Source organism: Oreochromis niloticus, linkage group LG19 (assembly GCF_001858045.2).
Source record: "Oreochromis niloticus isolate F11D_XX linkage group LG19, O_niloticus_UMD_NMBU, whole genome shotgun sequence".
In the NCBI taxonomy this organism is placed as follows: Eukaryota; Metazoa; Chordata; class Actinopteri; order Cichliformes; family Cichlidae; genus Oreochromis; species Oreochromis niloticus.
Genome location: NC_031983.2, coordinates 20,469,265 through 20,486,245, shown reverse-complemented (window position 1 = coordinate 20,486,245; position 16,981 = coordinate 20,469,265). Strand labels below are relative to the sequence as shown.

The 16,981-nt window shown below is 40.6% G+C and overlaps 1 protein-coding gene across 1 annotated transcript; it reads left to right on the top strand.

The window, feature by feature from the left end:
- The first annotated feature begins 1,760 nt into the window (after positions 1-1,760).
- Positions 1,761-16,548, top strand: shprh (SNF2 histone linker PHD RING helicase). The gene is made up of 30 exons (XM_003442994.5): positions 1,761-1,907; positions 4,781-5,371; positions 5,590-5,719; positions 5,812-6,030; positions 6,176-6,254; positions 6,677-6,827; positions 6,958-7,060; positions 7,144-7,403; positions 7,497-8,150; positions 8,631-8,882; positions 8,969-9,047; positions 9,334-9,497; positions 9,664-9,920; positions 10,137-10,258; positions 10,523-10,611; positions 10,757-10,849; positions 10,965-11,072; positions 11,472-11,614; positions 11,722-11,895; positions 12,067-12,129; positions 12,212-12,437; positions 12,642-12,779; positions 13,107-13,208; positions 13,308-13,379; positions 13,736-13,924; positions 14,020-14,112; positions 14,205-14,291; positions 14,987-15,165; positions 15,807-15,887; positions 15,994-16,548. Exons 2-30 carry the CDS (start codon positions 4,790-4,792, stop codon positions 16,088-16,090), a joined length of 4,986 nt encoding a protein of 1,661 aa, XP_003443042.1. The 5' UTR covers positions 1,761-1,907; positions 4,781-4,789; the 3' UTR covers positions 16,091-16,548.
- Positions 16,549-16,981: the final 433 nt, after the last annotated feature.

The window sequence follows — 16,981 nt, the reverse complement described above, 5'->3', positions numbered from 1 at the left end:
TGGTTAAGAGGTGATGCCACTGCTGCAACCTCACTGAATAAAAATTTACTCAACCTTAAGAAGTACCCTTGTAAACTTAATGGTTAGGTCGGAAAATAAGCAACCAGTACAGCAAAGAATTTGGCATTGCATGAAATCTCTATAAACCTACGGTACTGTGCAAAAATGCTGAGTGACTCTTCTTTTTTCTTTTTTTTTTTTTTTAAATATTTTGCTTCCAATGAGCAAGAGTTTCTTGTAATTTTTTAATGAAGCCTTCTGGGGGTCTTTTAAAGTGTTTTTTTGGACATACACTGCTTTTCGGCTCATTTACAATTCAGTGTTTTTACCTGAGAATTGCCAGAGGAATGTCTGTTTTTTGTAACCACATAAAAATGACATATGAATCATTCAAACATAACAAAAAAAACCACCCAACTCAAAGGATGAAACACTGTTGTGTCTACATGTAAGAGAAAACTTAGCAAAGAATCAAATTTAATTGTATCTTTAAGCAGTTTGTTACCAGCAGCCCATTAGAAAAAGGTATAATTTGTGTCCTGGTCCAAGTAGTCTTTTTTCCCACTTCTTTCTTTTCCTTTCTCTTGCCTGCTGCTCTCTCTCTCTCCCTCTCTCTCAGGTGGAGTTGTGGACCTGCTGTTCTCGCTGGCAGAGCTTCTGATTTTTTTCAGCCCTCATACCAGTTCCCTATCTTTTCATCAGATGCCAGTGCTTTAAATGATCATCTGCCAAAAAAGGATTACCGGTATTTAACCTGTTCTGAAATGCTTGTTGACCTATAATCAAACATGTTTCTTATCATTCATATTAAGTCATTTTGAGCCAGAAAGAAAAAGTAAAGTACAAGCTGTAGTTTAAGCATGATGATGATTTTTATGCATCCTTTAAATAGTATCACTAACTATAAAAAAACATTTTCAGGAAGCCATTCTTAAGGAGGGGAAACTGGGAGAAAATGGCAAATTACGCCAGAACTGGCCTGAAAATCAATGGAAACAAGTCTTATTGGGTGATGAATCAAGATTTGAAATTTGGTTCAAACCATCACCAGTATGTTTGGAAGAGGTCAGGGGAGCAGTACAACAGTGAGTGTTTACAGCCTTTTGCAAAATTTGGTTTAAGCCAGTGGTGTTGGAGATCTCTTCAAATTTGCTGGAATTAATAACACATAAAAAAAACACACATACAGCCAGATTTTAATGCAACACGCAATGCCTTCTGGAAAGCATCTTATTGGCAACTGCTTAATTTTTCAGCATGATAATTATTTTTAAACACAATGCCAATGCAATACAACCATAGCTGAAAAAAACCCTGCAATAGAACCTATCAGTCATGGACTGGCCTTCCCAAGACCCTGGACATCAACATTATTGAAGTAGTGTTGACAGAGAGTAGAATGAAAGCAGCAAACAAAGAAGGTCTTTTAGTGTCCTTGAAGAAACTTCGAAAACTATTAAACTATTCCCTAAGACTACTTGAAGAGATGACAAGAAAACTGAAAAGAAGAAAGAGTTCAGGCTGAGTTGAAGAATAAAGGTGGTCAAGTATTGACTTTCAAACTCGTTAGACTCGAACAAACTCTGTTTTTGTCTGATATTGGCAATATATATTAAAATGAAAAAATGCAAAGAAATGAAAAAAGAAAAACAAAAAAACAATCATTTGAAGCAAATAATTTAATCTATTGTAAGTTTTGAGTCACATAAATTTGTGTTAGATAAACTTAATCTGACAGTTTCCCCTGCTTTGACGTCACTTCCTGCATTTAAAAATGGCGGACGTCAACATTGATGTCCGTAGATGAACTGTGCTGCGGTTCAGACGGAGTGTTTGCAGCTGCTTCAGCATGAATCGATTTCTCGTCGAGCTGTAATAACAGGAGCAGTTTGAGGCAGTCTCGACAAGTAAATATGCTTTTTTTCTTTTACCTTTTTAATTTGCTTGTTTGCAGCCAGGGGATGAAATGTGGCGCGCTGTGCGAAAGTGCTCTCATTGTGTAACACTGTTTATACCACAGACTGTTGTGTGCTGATGGTTTCGCTGCTGACTGAATTCTCAGAGGATAAACTCTCCCCGCAGGGAAGGAGCTAATTTTAAAACTGCTGTTTGTAAGCCGTCGTGTAGAAGATGTATAAGTTAGCCAGCTAGCAGTGCATGTAGCCTGAGCCATAAGTGGGAAACACAGATACAATGTAGATGAAGTGAAGTGACAGGCTCCAGCTGTGGATGCAAACTTAAACTCTGACAGTTTGTCTTGTGGGATATGTCTCATTCGCTTTGATAGTTTAATACCACAGTAAGTACCTCATATAGTCTCACATGCTGCTTCCATTGATATGCTATCTTCCAGTATGAGCCTTGTTGACCTGCTGGTAAATAAGAAGTCTGTTGTATCCCATAAGAGGCCTTTACTGTGAAGCAGGGTTTCATCTTAACCAGGAAACTTCAGGGTCAACCCTCAGTTTTCTGTACTACAAAGGCAGATCACTTCTTACTGGGATCAACATCAACATAGTAGCTTATGGTGCCAACCTAAATAAGTGGACACGTTAAAGTCATTTTCCGGATTAGAAATCAACATTCATGATATCACCACCTATTGTTCTCTGGAGAACGACCTCACCATTATTGGAACAACCCTTGAATTCCATTTGTCCATCCATTTTCTTCCACTTATCCAGTTCTGGAGATTATCCCAGCTGTCATAGAATAGAATAGAATAGAATAGAATAGAATTAGAATTAGAATAGAATTAAACTTTATTGTCATTGCACATGTCACAAGTACAAGGCAATGAAATGCAGTTTGCATCCATCCAGAAAGTACTTTAGACGTGATATAGATATATTACAGAATATGGATCTATTATAGGTATGTTACAATGTACACGGTATGAAGGTATGTTATGAATATGCTATAACTATAAGTATGTACAGGCTGTAGTGAGTTTACAAGCTATGTACAGGCTATAAACAGGATATAAATATGATTAAAAATATGAAAACTATACAGAAATATGAAATATGAAACTATACAGATTGTAGATATACAATTGTGAGTATTAATAAACAGTTGTAAAACTATAATTATTACTGTACAGAATGATTGTCTATACTATTCATATGGTGAGAAGCAGGGTATACTAGATCGCCACATTATTGTAGGGTTAACACGGAGATAGACTCACATTCACCAAGTAACGTAAGGGATGTCTTTGGACTGTGGTGGGAAGCCAGAGTAAATGCAAACTCCACACAGAATCCAGACTGGATTTGAACCCAGAACCTTCTTGCTCTGAGGTGATGTCACTAATCACCACACCATCATGCCACCCAACATTTGAGCACTAAACATCAATTTAATGAAATACTTACTTATGATCAATATTGATCCCTGGCTCAGTCAGAGACACAAATACATGTGGGTTGTGTCAGGAAGGGCAATCAGCATAAAAACTGCCAAACGTGGCGTTATGCTGTCATGAATAGGGAAGCAGCTAAAAGTAGCTTTGTTACTTAATTCTAATCCATCAGACTCTCCTGTGTCTTAATGTCAGAGTATTTTGGGTATGCTGAAGTTGCACAGGACCCAAGTTTTCCCCAAACAAAATAACGTGGCTGAATAAGAGATCAGCCTTGAACATCACAGTTGCTGCCAACCTCATAATAACTGCTCACAAGGGATATCCACAATCTGTCGTTGAAGTGGTCTTATTATATTTAACTGTTGCAATCATGGGTGCTCTTCTTAAACAAAAAAGTTTATAATAATGAAGAAAGCTTATGTACAAGTAATCCCAAGGATCCAAGAGGTTAAACTTTTTAAAACTCCAGTTTCTAGTGGGTTTTTTCCTACTTTTGACTCTGTATGATGCCTCTTGCCCTACGGTAGCTGGGATAGGCTCCAGCCCCTCGCGATCCTGACAAGGATAAGTGGAAGAGGATGGATGGACTCTGTATGATGTCAGCATATTAATTCTAAAAGGATAATCTTAGACACAAAGCTCTAGCTGTGAGAACAGAAGCATTCATGCATGTACAAACATACCACAGTATTAATATAAAAGTCTTTGTAGAAACATTATTTTTGCTGTGGATCTACCAGCAGTTGATTAATGCTGTGCACGCTCAGGGACTCTGAGCTGGACACTTTCCGACAAAGTCATCTGATAAAGTCAGCTAAAAAAGGTTGTACCAAGGCACAGTAATAAATAAATATGGATTAAGTTGAAATGTGAATTATGCAAGAGTACTAGTAGAGTATATTAAGTCCTGCATAAGTGCATGTAAAAATGTAATGATTTAAGGAGGGATATAGGCTAAAAGGCAACATAAATAAACAAAATGTTTGGTTAGTGGAAAATTGGATTTTACTTAATTTTGTTTGTGTAAAAGAAAAGCATCCTCCAGCTGCTCCCGTATTTACCAGGGGTTGCCATACTCGGTAGCTCTGCATATTTAATTTGACAGATTTTTTGCACTGGATGCCCCAAAGGGATTTGTGTGTCCTCCGGAGATCTTTCACTCATTAGGTGAATGAGTAAACCACTATACTGTGGAGCCATGGTCTGTATGAAGGAAAGTTTTTATGATTAAGTTATTGTGTTCATTAGATAAGCAGCATTGTTCAGGGAAACTCAGGAAGGGTATTTTCTCTCAGCCTACCAAATATAAAATAGGTATTTGGCATATGCTACTGATGTGGTTATGAATGAATAAACTGCGTGGTGTTTATTTTTTTTTTGGTGAGCGTTTCATAATATTTGCCCTCTTTGCAGAGCTTCACCATGAGTAGCCGAAGAAAGAGGGCCCCTCCTGTGAGGGTGGATGAAGAAGCTAAGAAGAGGTTGAACTGGAACATGTTGGAGGACCGCAAGAATGAGGAAATCCAGGAAGATGAAGAGATACCGACGTGTTCCATTCTTTCAGCGGACCCTGCTCCTAGTAGCACCCTTCTCTCCCCTCCAGAGGGCGCCACAGAGGCTGCCTGCACCCCTGTCCGGTTTACAGAAGAACTTCCCAGCACGTCGTCCGACATCACCGCTGCTTCTACCTCCCTAGCGCTCACTGTGTTTTCACTTTTGAAGCTCAGCCACATCTGGAAAGCACTCATTGGGGAGTTCAGTGTCAGGCCAGCCTGGCTCCCATCTGACTGCGATCAGAGAGCTTTCACGTTTCACAGGATGGGTGAGCAACTCTGCATCAGTTACAGCAGCTGTGATGAGAGCTCAGGGGTGCAGTGCAGTCCTGATGAAGACACTTGTACGGCAGAATGCAGCCTCCGTAGGATCCCATTGGAGGACCTCGACTGGCTACAGAAGAGGAGGGTGGTGCAGCTCTGTCACCAGGCAAAAGACGACTCAGTCAAGGTATGTAGGTATTTCTGCTGGAATACAAAGATCCATGTTTAGGCTTGATTTAGTTAATAAATGGTCATGAAATTACCCTGCTTTTAAGACCATATATTTTTTAAATCAGCTGTCTTTGGCTGGAGTAAAATTGTGCTCCTTTAGTCAAACCATTAAACAGTTCAAGTTTGGTTAAACATTATTTCTTATTTAAGCTTTTCCCTGGCTCTGTCTGGCAGGTGGGGATTTACTTGCTGGAAACTGGGCTCGGGAAGCCGGAATTCCTCAGTGAGGGAAATGCTCGGCTCAAAAAAGCAAACCAACTGATGCAGAAGTTAATGGAGTATTTCTACGATTTCATTATTCCCGGTAAGCAGACTCCAAGTTCTGCACGCCATACTATAGCAGCACAGGGTTTCCAATTCACCTTGACTGGTTTTTGTTGCTTATTCTTCATAAAGAGGTCGTAGATAATGAGGAGGAAGAATGTGATACCGACCTGGAGAGGCAAAATGTTGAGGAGCTCTACGATTATGTCAGGCATATGCACCAGGAAGAAAGCCAGGAGGTGACCTATGACGTCCAGCATAAGGCTCTTATTCCTGTACTCAGGCCCTATCAGAGTCAAGCAGTCAACTGGATGCTGAGAAGAGAGAAATACAGGAACAACTCAAGTAAAGGTGCCTCTGTTCATTCCCCTGCCGCTCGTGCTCCTTTAACTGGAATTTTAAGTTAGATCCCTTTCAATTTAAGAATTTTTGAAAACAAGATATCAGTGGTTTGTTTCAAAAAGCGTCATATTCAGTATTTACTGTTTCTTTGCAGAACAATCATTGCATTTCCTCTGGCGGGAGTTGATCGCTTTGTGTGGCAAAAAGCTGTTTTACAACCCTTTTATCGGCTGGTAGGAACATAGTTATTCTCATGTTAAAGGTTCCGATCATTCGGAAATATTTTCTGCCTTTTCAATATTATAAAGATGACAGGAATCTTATCTTTCTGCAAACAGTTTACACTTAAACTCAATATAATCCACAGGCCTCACTGTCAGCAGTTTTTATGGGGACTACTATTTAAGTTGAAATCTCAAAAGTTGTGTGTGTTATTATTTTGTTTGTTAAGCACCATTAGCATAAAACTTGATGGTAGAATTGTTATCTTAAAACCATAACAGTAAAACAGCCTGAAGGGACACCATCAGTGGGAAAAAAACGTGTGTAATTTGAATGAGTTGACCTTTTAACTTGCTGTTATCACATTAAGGTGACTCTCAGGTATGATATAGTTCCACAGCTACTAGAATTTAGTTTCTTTTTTTATTTTTAGCTTAATTCGAGAATTTCCACTGGCTGGCATTGAGTGGCCTGGTGGGATCCTGGCTGATGAGATGGGGCTTGGAAAGACGGTGGAAGTTCTGGCTCTAATCTTGTTTCATACCCGGCAGGACCTCGAACAAGAGGCCCTCACACTCCCTGTGGTTAGTAGACCTCTACTGTGATGAATGCCACATTTTTTTTCTTCCCTAAACTTTGTAATCAAATGTTATGTATGTTTAACATACAATGGTTTATGATTTATTTCTTTTTTTAAATCTCGTGGCTTTGCAGGGAAAATCTGTGAATTACTTTGTTCCTCCTCCTCCGCTAGAAAGAAAGAAAGTTATCAGCTGCAAGTCTGAAGCTCAGCCTAAAATTAAAATATCCTACCCAAGTATGTCACTCAAGTCCTTTTAGACAATCCTCATAAGTCACTGAAGTTTCACACCTTTTTGAATCATACTTATATTTCTCCAGCTGTGCGTGTCATGCTACTCACTGCTATAAAGGAGATGAGATCTGGCAAGGGAGCCTCAGTCAATGCCATCTTCACCTACATCCGAGCCACTTATGGCTATGACCTCCTCAAGAACCGCAACCACATCAGGAAGACGCTGACAAAGCTCATAGATGACGGCATGGTTGACCGGGTCAAAGGTCGGGGCTTGGCGGGGTCGTTCAAGCTGGGAAAGAAGTACAAAGAAACAAAGAAAACATTTGCAGGATCATCAAAGTCTGTAAGAATAATGAACTTCTAATATGAATGTTTCATGCTACAAATATGACTTTATTGTGTTGCCTGAGTTTGGTCTGCATTTGTCTTTCTTAAGACTTCGAAAAGCACGGAGAGCACACCCAGGAAAATGTTTCAGAGACGAGCAAAGGAAAAGGCAGAGGCAGCTCTACAAAACTCTCTCTCAGAAGATCAGAGAGATCCGAGCACCCCTACATCTGACTGTCCTGTCTCAGAGGAAGCAGAAACAAAGAAAGAGTGGGATGAAAGTCTGAATGAGAAAGCAGATCAGCCAGATGACATGCTGGATTCTTCCAGAGCACCGTTACAGGTTTCTCAGGATAAAAGTGACTCAGATACACGAGACATGTGCAGAATAGCTGATCTCCCCGAAGAAAGAGGAGAAGCTTCACAGCTCGATGATGACAAGGAGACGGAAACCCCCACCAGAGCGTCTGTCGTCCCGTTTAACACCCCTGACTACAGATTCGAGTGCATCTGTGGTGAACTCGGCATCATTGACTACAAGGCCCGCGTCCAGTGTATGAACTGTCAGCTGTGGCAGCACGCAGACTGTGTGAACTATAAAGAAGAGAGCCTTGAAACTACACCTTTCTACTGCCCTCACTGCCTGGTAGCCATGAAACCCGTGTCCACAGGAGCCACCCTCATAATTTCCCCAAGCTCCATCTGCCACCAGTGGGTCGAGGAGATCAACAAGCATATCAGGTCCTCCTCTTTACGAGTGCTGGTGAGAGAGTAGATTCATACGTCAGTCTCTTGGTAGTATCTCATATATAACATGCTCAAAGTCTAAAATAAAAATAAAATAAATCTTAAATGTGCAAATAATCAAAACCACCGAAAGGTGTTAAAGTTTGGCTCAGTTTAGGCACAAAACTGATTGGTTAGATGTAAGTAACAAAACTGTTTGGTTAAGATTAAGAAAGACCAGGGTTTGGTTTAAAATACACCCTCTACCTTCCAACTTTCAGGTACTCTGAAAATGATGCACTCACTTAAATCATTGCATGTTACACTACTGTGCCATCACAACAGTGCGAGTCGCCAGTTGCAATGATGGTGCAGGAGCAGGAACAACACGACACAACATTTTGCAAGCACTGCACATCTTTTATGATTTGTTAAAGCACGCACTCTTCTCTCTCATCTGTGTTTCCTGTCATATCGTTGGCATGCCTAATTATTTTGCCTTTCACGTGCCTCTTAGGTTTATCAGGGTGTGAAGAAACATGGATTCATTCAGCCTCACATGCTCGCCGAGCAGGACGTGGTCATTACCACCTACGACGTGCTGCGCTCTGAGCTCAACTACGTTGACATTCCCCACAGTAACAGCAAAGACGGCCGCCGCTTCCGCAACCAGAAGCGTTACATGGCTATACCCAGTCCTCTGGTAGCTGTGGAGTGGTGGCGAATCTGTCTGGATGAGGCTCAGATGGTTGAATGCCCCACTGCGAAGGTGAGATCATTCATTTCCTGTTGCATCTCACTTTGTTTTGTTATTTAAACGTAGTTTATGTGACCACCTGAGGTTGATCCCATCAGGCTGCGGAGATGGCTCTACGTCTTGCGTCTGTTAACCGCTGGTGTGTCAGCGGCACTCCAGTCCAGAGAGGCTTAGAAGGTAATGTGAATAAAACTGTTACCACAGAAGAAAAAAGAAATACTATGAGTATGAATGCAAATGGAATTTCTTATGTAGCACATAAAAATATAAAGATAAAAACATAAAAATAAGTGTAGGTTTTCACTGCCTTCACCTGCCACTGCCAGAGAAAATGCCAAAATATAAGAAAGCAAAGTGTTTTTAAATCTATGCACAGATGTAATTAATCTGTCAAGGTTGTGATTTCAGTCTTTGGTCTCTTCAGCAGTAAAAAAAAAATCATTAAAACTTTTTTTTACTGTAGATCTGTATGGCCTTGTGCTTTTCCTGGGAGTTGACCCATACTGGGTGAAACACTGGTGGCACCAGCTTCTTTATCGTCCCTACCGACGTGGAAATACGGAACCTCTGTACCATGTGATCGCTCAGATATTATGGCGATCGGCTAAAAAAGACGTCATTGATCAGGTAGGATTTTAAAAGTATTTCTCTGATCGTTGGCCTGGATTCGATTGAGACTGTCTGAAGAACTATTTTGTTTGACCCATTTTTTTTTTATATGAAACACATCCCTAAAGCTTTCTCTTTTGAATGTTTGTACTCATCTTAGATGGTCCTGTTAATCTTTCTCCAGATTCAGATCCCGCCTCAGACAGAGGAAGTGCACTGGTTGCACTTCTCGCCCGTCGAGGGTCACTTCTACCACCGTCAGCACGAGGTCTGCTCCCAAGACGCTTTGGTTAATCTCAGGAAGATCTCTGACTGGAGCTTGAAACTTGGCAGCCTCGACCGCCGTACCGTCAATACCATCCTGTGCCCGCTGCTCAGGCTGCGCCAAGCCTGCTGCCATCCACAGGCTGTCAGGGGGGAGTTCCTGCCTCTGCAGAAAAGGTATTATGTTCTCAAGGTGCTTATGCATGAGATGAGGTCTTTTTAAAGGCAGCTGCAGCAGTTAATTAACAGTCCAGCTGGACTAAATCACAACATTAGGATGATTGAAGCCCCCCCAGCACCCTTTTGTTGCTGGGGGTGTTTATTTAAAGCTGACCCATTCTGTGTAATCTGCACTGGAGGATTTGTAAAGCAGGTTTGCCTGCCTCTCTGTAGCACCATGACAATGGAGGAGCTCCTGAAGTCCCTGCAGAAGAAATGTCGAGTGGAGTGTGAAGAAGCTCACAGACAATTGGTGTGCGCACTCAATGGTTTGGCTGGAATCCACATCATCAGAGGTATAGATCCCCACTTCTATACATCTGCTCCCTTTGCTCTTAGTTTCCCATGGGAATTAGTTTAAACAAAACAGAGGCCATGATCCCATCTTTGTGTCTCCCGACACTTTTTGCACTGGCATGTTTTGTTAAGGCTGGTCTCAGTAAAGCGATATGTTTATTGTTGCTGCACTGAGGTGATTTGTGTAGCCAACTTTGTTTGCTTGACATGTAGTGGACGTTTTAAGTGGCACTAAGGATGACTATTTCCTTTGCCACCTGCAGGTGAGTTTGTAGAGGCAGCAGAGATGTATAGAGAAGTGCTCCGTTCATCAGAAGAGCACAAAGACAGACTGAAGACTGATTCGTTACAGGTATGTGGCCTCATACATTTCATCTCTACAAAGACTGAGGGAACACGTGACTTAAAAACCAGAAGCTAAAATCTTTATGTTTCTGGCTCTTAGAATGTATTGACATAATTAATTTTCTATTACACTTGCCATTGTGGTAAAACAGAGGCTTCATGCTACCCATAACTTGATGGAGCTGCTAAGCGCAAAGCATCGTGGGATTCCTCCTACCCTCAGAGATGACAGACTAGATGAAGAGGTGATTCACAAATATATATTATACTGTCAGAATGTATCTATTTTTCTTCTTTTTAAATCAAATCTGTTTTTTAAGAATTACTACTGCAGTTTTTTCATTCTCCCTGTCTCTGTAGGCCGAGCAGCTGCGACAGCACTACATGACCAAATACGACTCTGAGGTCGCGGATGCTCGTCAGGCTTTGCAGCCGGTGCTGCAGAACATAAAGGAGCTGAAGCGAAAAGTGAGAACTTCTTTACCCTCGGGGAAATTACATATTTTATGAAAAGATTACATATATAAAGAGAGACATAAGTGATGTTTAGGAGTGCAAAACCAATATCTTAAGATCATAAAATTTCTGCATTGATTGCCTTTTTATATACATCCTCTGCAGCTCCTAAAATTAACTTACTTGAAATGTATTTAAAATGACATTTTTTTTGATCTGTTAATGAACTCCAACAAATTAGCACAGCAAAAAGAAAACTGCATATCAGGAAATTGGAGCTTACTGATCAAATTATTTTAATAAAAAGAAAATAGTAAATGTAGCTAATGGGATCATAATTGGCATCCTACTCGTTACTTACACAAACAGTTAAAGTAGCTGAATATCACTATGATATCTATCTTCCTCAAGGTCAAGCTGAACTCTCCTTGGTGGCTGGATGTTATTCAGAGGGCTGTCCGCTGCTCCACTGATGACGACCTGGTGTCCCGCATCAAGAATGAGCTGACGTCCAGCTACAAACAACAAGCCCACAAGCTCTCCATGGCAGACAAGTAAGCACTTTTTATCAAGTAGTTCCTAGTAGTTGCACGGTAGTTGCAAGCAGTTACCTTGTACTTATCAAAAGACCAGGATGCTTCAAGTGTTTGGTGTCCTGCAGGTTTCGTGATGCCTATGGTCTGCAGTTTCTGCTCACCACGCAAATGCAGGATCTGATGAAATCTCAAAAGACCGTGCAAGATGCAGTGAAAAGTCTTGAGGGTCCGGCCTCGAAAGAAGTTATAGAGGAGGCCACAATTTGTCATCTCAGGCCAATGCGACTGCCACTCAACAAGTATGTCGTCAGCATTTTGTAGCTTCGTACGAGCAGTGTTTGAAACCTTAAAATGTTCAGTTTATAAAGTTATGTGGAGGTTATATGACAGCTTTTCCTTGTGTTTCATAACATTTCTTTGTAAATACTCTGAAACTTATTTGAACTAATATTTGTCTTGTTATTTTCTAGCTGTGTTTTTTGCAAAGCAGACGAACTTTTCATAGATTATGAGTCCAAGCTGTTTTCTCACACGTAAGTAGAGCAGTATTTTTAGATCCATCATCAATCAGATTACACAACCAAGCGGTGATTAATCAGTAAAATTCCTCCACAGCGTCAAAGGTCAGACAGCCATCTTTGAAGAAATGATCGAGGATGAAGAGGGGCTGGTTGACGACCGTCTCCCCACCACCAGCCGAGGTCTGTGGGCAGCCAGTGAGACAGAACGCACTCTGAAGGCCATCTTGTCTTTTGCCAAACTTAAACGCATGGACCCAGACCTGGTGGAGGAAGGAAACACTTTTATGGAACTGTTTGAGAATTGGAAGAAGGAGTACAAGGTTTGTAGGCACACTTACAACATTACAAGGACAAACGACAACAAGAGCATCTTTTATTCTTTAAAAAGCTGCATTCTTCCAGTAGGGCTCCAATAGGCATTTGGTATCATTATATGTATTATGAGGAGTCACTTTAACAAAAATTCATTTTTTTAAGTCTTTGTTTTGGTCTTAAAAAAGCGTGATAGCTGTGTTTGTTCTCAGGTGCTGCACGAGTACTGGATGGTGCTGCGCAATCATGTGTCAGCCATCGATGAGCTGGGTATGGCCACCGAGAGGCTACGTGTGCGTCTGCCCGATGAACCAAAGCCCAAACTGCCGCACATCATAGAGCCCCACGAGGCGAGTTAAAGACAGTGACACTCATTTAGCGTAGCTGCGCGCTTATGTCGGTCTGGTAAAAGATCATTTATAGAAGTCGTGACAACATGACTGACTTGTTATTAGGACTGTTAAAGGATTGGCTCTTTGCAGAGTTACTTTGCTTCATAGACTAACTGTCTGCAGAGATTTAAGTGGGGGGTTTTCTTCACTGTCCCCGAGGTTTCTCATAAGTTACTGTTGAATCAGTGGGTTTCTACATATAATGTAGATCTTTATATTTGGTAATGTAAAGTGTCCTGATATTTTTCATTACCTGACCCCTCCTCTCGATTGTTTTGCTCCCAGGTGGAGCAGAACAGAGTCAAACTTCTGAACGACCAAGCTGTGGCAAAATCTCAGCTCCAAAAGAAGCTCGGCCAGTTTTTGTATCTCACAAATCTGGAAAAGGTAATTTTATAGGTGATAGTAATTATACAATTCATAATGTTAGCCCATCTAAATGTATTATGTGAGCTTACTCTGAACAGCATACATTTCTTGATCCAGTCGCAGGACAAGTCTACTGGAGGTCTGAACCCAGAGCCGTGTCCCATTTGTGCTCGGCCCCTGGGACAGGAGGTGAGAGTCACCACTTCTTATACATCTTGGTTGGTGGGAACATCTCAGTAGATCATCAGTTTGTGAAATATTCATACCAGCCCGTCTAGCATTTCTTAACAAACCACTTACAATCTGCTTTCTTCTCCATTCTGATGTTCAGTTTGAACCTCAGCAGGTCATCTTGACCGTGTCTACTTGCCTAAATGGAATAGGTTGCTGTCACATGATTGCCTAATTAGATATTTGTGTTAATAAGCAGCCCAACAGGTGTACCTAATGAAGTTGCTAGCAAGTGTTTGTAATTAATGTAAACAGTTATCTACACTCTGCTATTCATACTTTAGAATAATATCTTGCTCTTCTCTCTTTTCCAGTGGGCCGTGCTGACGTGCGGACACTGCTTCTGTAATGAGTGTATTGCTATCATTGTGGAGCAGTACAGCGTGGGCTCAAGGCGGCGTGCCATCAAGTGTGCCATTTGCAGGCAGACTACATCCCACACAGAAATCTCTTACGTGTTCACCACCCAATCATCCAGTCAGGACCAAGACATACCAGTCAAGGTCAGCCAGCGACCCCATTTTCATATAATACCTGTAAAGAAAAAAATAATTGTATAACACGGCCATGATAACTTTCCTCTTCCTATGTTTGTCAGGGAAGCCACTCTACCAAAGTGGAGGCAGTTGTAAGAACTCTGAAGAAGATTCAAGTGACCAACCCCGGGGCCAAATGTCTCGTCTTCTCCACGGTAACAGTAAACTATCTGCACTCTTCAAGACTTACTTTGGCGATATCGAGTTTGGATCTGACCTGTTTCGTTGCCTTTTCTCTCGTGCACAGTGGCAGAGTGTCCTGGACATCATCGCCAAGGCCTTGTTTGACAATAACATGGAGTTTTCTCAAATCAACGGAATTCACAAATTTCAGGTTTGAATTTGACACATAATGAATGCCACAATTTTGAATACACACCCCTGCTTTTTAACTTTTGTATTGTTTTGTTTTTTGTTGAAATACCACAGACAGTATGATAGATTTAAACATTTGCAGTAAAACCCCCGTATCTAAGGACTGTCTAAATACCTGCCTGCTAGGTTTTCCTTGATGTATATTCTCCACCACCAGCTGCTAAAACAGCTGTTCGGCTTGCTGCTACACCTCGTTCTTCATTTGAGGTTGTTTTTTTTTAACCTGAGATCACTCCCTTGAGAGCACATCAACCCTAAACTCAATATTTCTTCCTTTACCCCGGGCCGCATGCTTTTTTTGTGTGTGTGAGCTATACTGCCAACAAACGAACAGGTTGATCAACTGGAGATGAATCCCTGCCTCTCATATGCAGAGACTTAATAATTAAGGTTTTTCTGTAGTAAAATACAATATAAAGACTATAATGAATAAATTCATTGTCTATGTTTTTTGTGTAATAAAAAGGAGAAATTGGATAAAATCGGCACGTTAAATAATTGTTTGAATTTGAAAATACACAGTAGTTAAATTGCAGTATAAATTTTCAGGGATCCTCATTTTTTTCTTAAAATAAATCAGTTACAAAAGCATCTCTTGATACAGATATGACTGTAATTTGTTCATTATTGCACTGTTCATTGTGGTTTTTCCAGGAGAATCTAAGTTCCTTCAAGTACGAAGAGAAGATCAACATTCTTCTTCTGCCTCTCCACACGGGCTCCAATGGGCTGAATATCATCGAAGCAACACACGTGCTGCTGGTTGAACCAATCCTCAACCCTGCTCATGAGCTCCAGGCAATAGGCAGAGTGCACCGGATTGGCCAAACCAAGTAAGGAGCAGGCAGTAAAGTCTGTCAGTAAACCTCTGAGGTTTCAGCATAACTTTGTCGGTGCTTTAGAGCTTCGTGTAGATGTGTTGATGTTGTAAGCTTCTGCATTTTTAATTTTTCTCATCTTGTGAGCATTGACTTCAAAGCTGCGTTTTTTTTTTCTTAGATTCATGTTTAATACGAGTGCAACCTCCAGTTATTTAATAAAACTATAAATCCACAACTATGCAGCTTATAGTATGTCAGAAAATAAAGCACTTAAAGTTCAGCAGGATACACTGAAATTGATTTCATTAGTTTTTTTGTTTTTACTCACCACTGTGCTCAGGGATATGCAGCTCTTGACCAAAGTGCACTAAAATAGCGTGCACACCTCTGTAAGTGCTGTACACACATCATTATTCACTGCTTCTAGTTACAGATCTGCATCAGAATGTACAAATGCATGTAAATTAAATCTAACTAAGATGCATACAAAACATTTTTTTTCATTTTAGGAGCAGTTAAAGTCTGACAAAGGAATGACAATGTGGAGAATTTGTTAATCCTTTTATCAAAATAATATTTATATCAAATTATCCACCCTCTACTGAACAAAACTCCATAAACAAATGCTCATTTTTGTTTCCTCTCTCCACCAGGCCAACATTTGTTCACAGATTCCTCATCAAATCTACAATTGAAGAGAGAATGCAAGCGATGCTGAAGACAGCAGAAAAAAGGTGGGTGTCAGTTCTTAATGATGCTATTTTTGTATTTAAATACAAGTTTAAGAGGTCAGGGGGTACCCTGTTGTCAAAGTACCAATAAAAGTCTTTTTGATTCCAGTCACACCAGCACAGCCATGAAGCACTCGGAGGCTGCGGTACTGACAGTCGCTGACTTGGCTGATCTGTTCACTGAAGACACTGAACCTCTTGAGTGAATCTCAGCACTGGGCTCCTCATAGAGGGATACCAAGTTAACCAAACAGGAGAAAAAGGGAGTTCATGATTTACACAGCGGTGACAAATTTTGCACATTCCACTTTTTTTATATAAGCATCCTGATGTTATCAAATGAATTTCCAAAAACTATTTTAAGAAATCTCTGATGGATGATGACTACAAATTTCCTACTTGTTGAATTTTAACTCAATTTAGAGCTGATGCATTTGCATCACTTGTCATAGTTGTATCTTACTGGTCCAACTTGTTCAGCTGTGTTTGTTTATCACATTTAGGTGTGTTCATTTATGTGCAACTTCACTGTATCTCCACATGGATTGAACCACTTTGAGGCATTCTCACAACATTCAGGAAATAAAAGTCTGTGAGTGACGGGTCGTCCGCCTGTTATTACCAGCTTTTTTTGTCCCGTCCTTTTACTGTGTGGTGTTAAAAACTGGAAACTGGAAACTAATCTTGTAAATCAAACTTGTAAAAATCGTGTGAAGATGTTTTCTGCTTTACAGCAACTGTCTCATTCTTTTCTATTCCTAAAAATCGTCTGCTCGAGCTTAAGAATCATGTGGTTTATTTAAATGTTATTTGTCTTAAACTGATTAAAATAATTATCCTCTCTTGTATTTTATGGTCTCTTCTGCCACACACATACACTCACTGCTACTTGGCATTGTTAGCGAATTGCCCTTGACTCGTAATGAGTTTCTTTTCACCTGACTGACTGCGATTCCCGCACTTGTAAAGATTTTAAAATGTCCAGACAACAAAGAGGGACAGCCTCGTGTTGGTGTTCCTTTTTACATGGTTACCAGACTTCTTGTTACTGTGTGTAGTAAGAAACAGTCATAAGATGTTTACTAAGAGAACGTGCG

Excerpts from the sequence above, each read along its gene's own strand:
- shprh (XM_003442994.5), top strand. The coding sequence starts at position 4,790 with ATGAGTAGCCGAAGAAAGAGGGCCCCTCCTGTGAGGGTGGATGAAGAA. Across the intron at positions 10,612-10,756 it reads TGAAGACTGATTCGTTACAG|AGGCTTCATGCTACCCATAA; the intron begins GTATGTGGCCTC and ends GTGGTAAAACAG. Across the intron at positions 13,380-13,735 it reads CTCGGCCCCTGGGACAGGAG|TGGGCCGTGCTGACGTGCGG; the intron begins GTGAGAGTCACC and ends TCTCTTTTCCAG.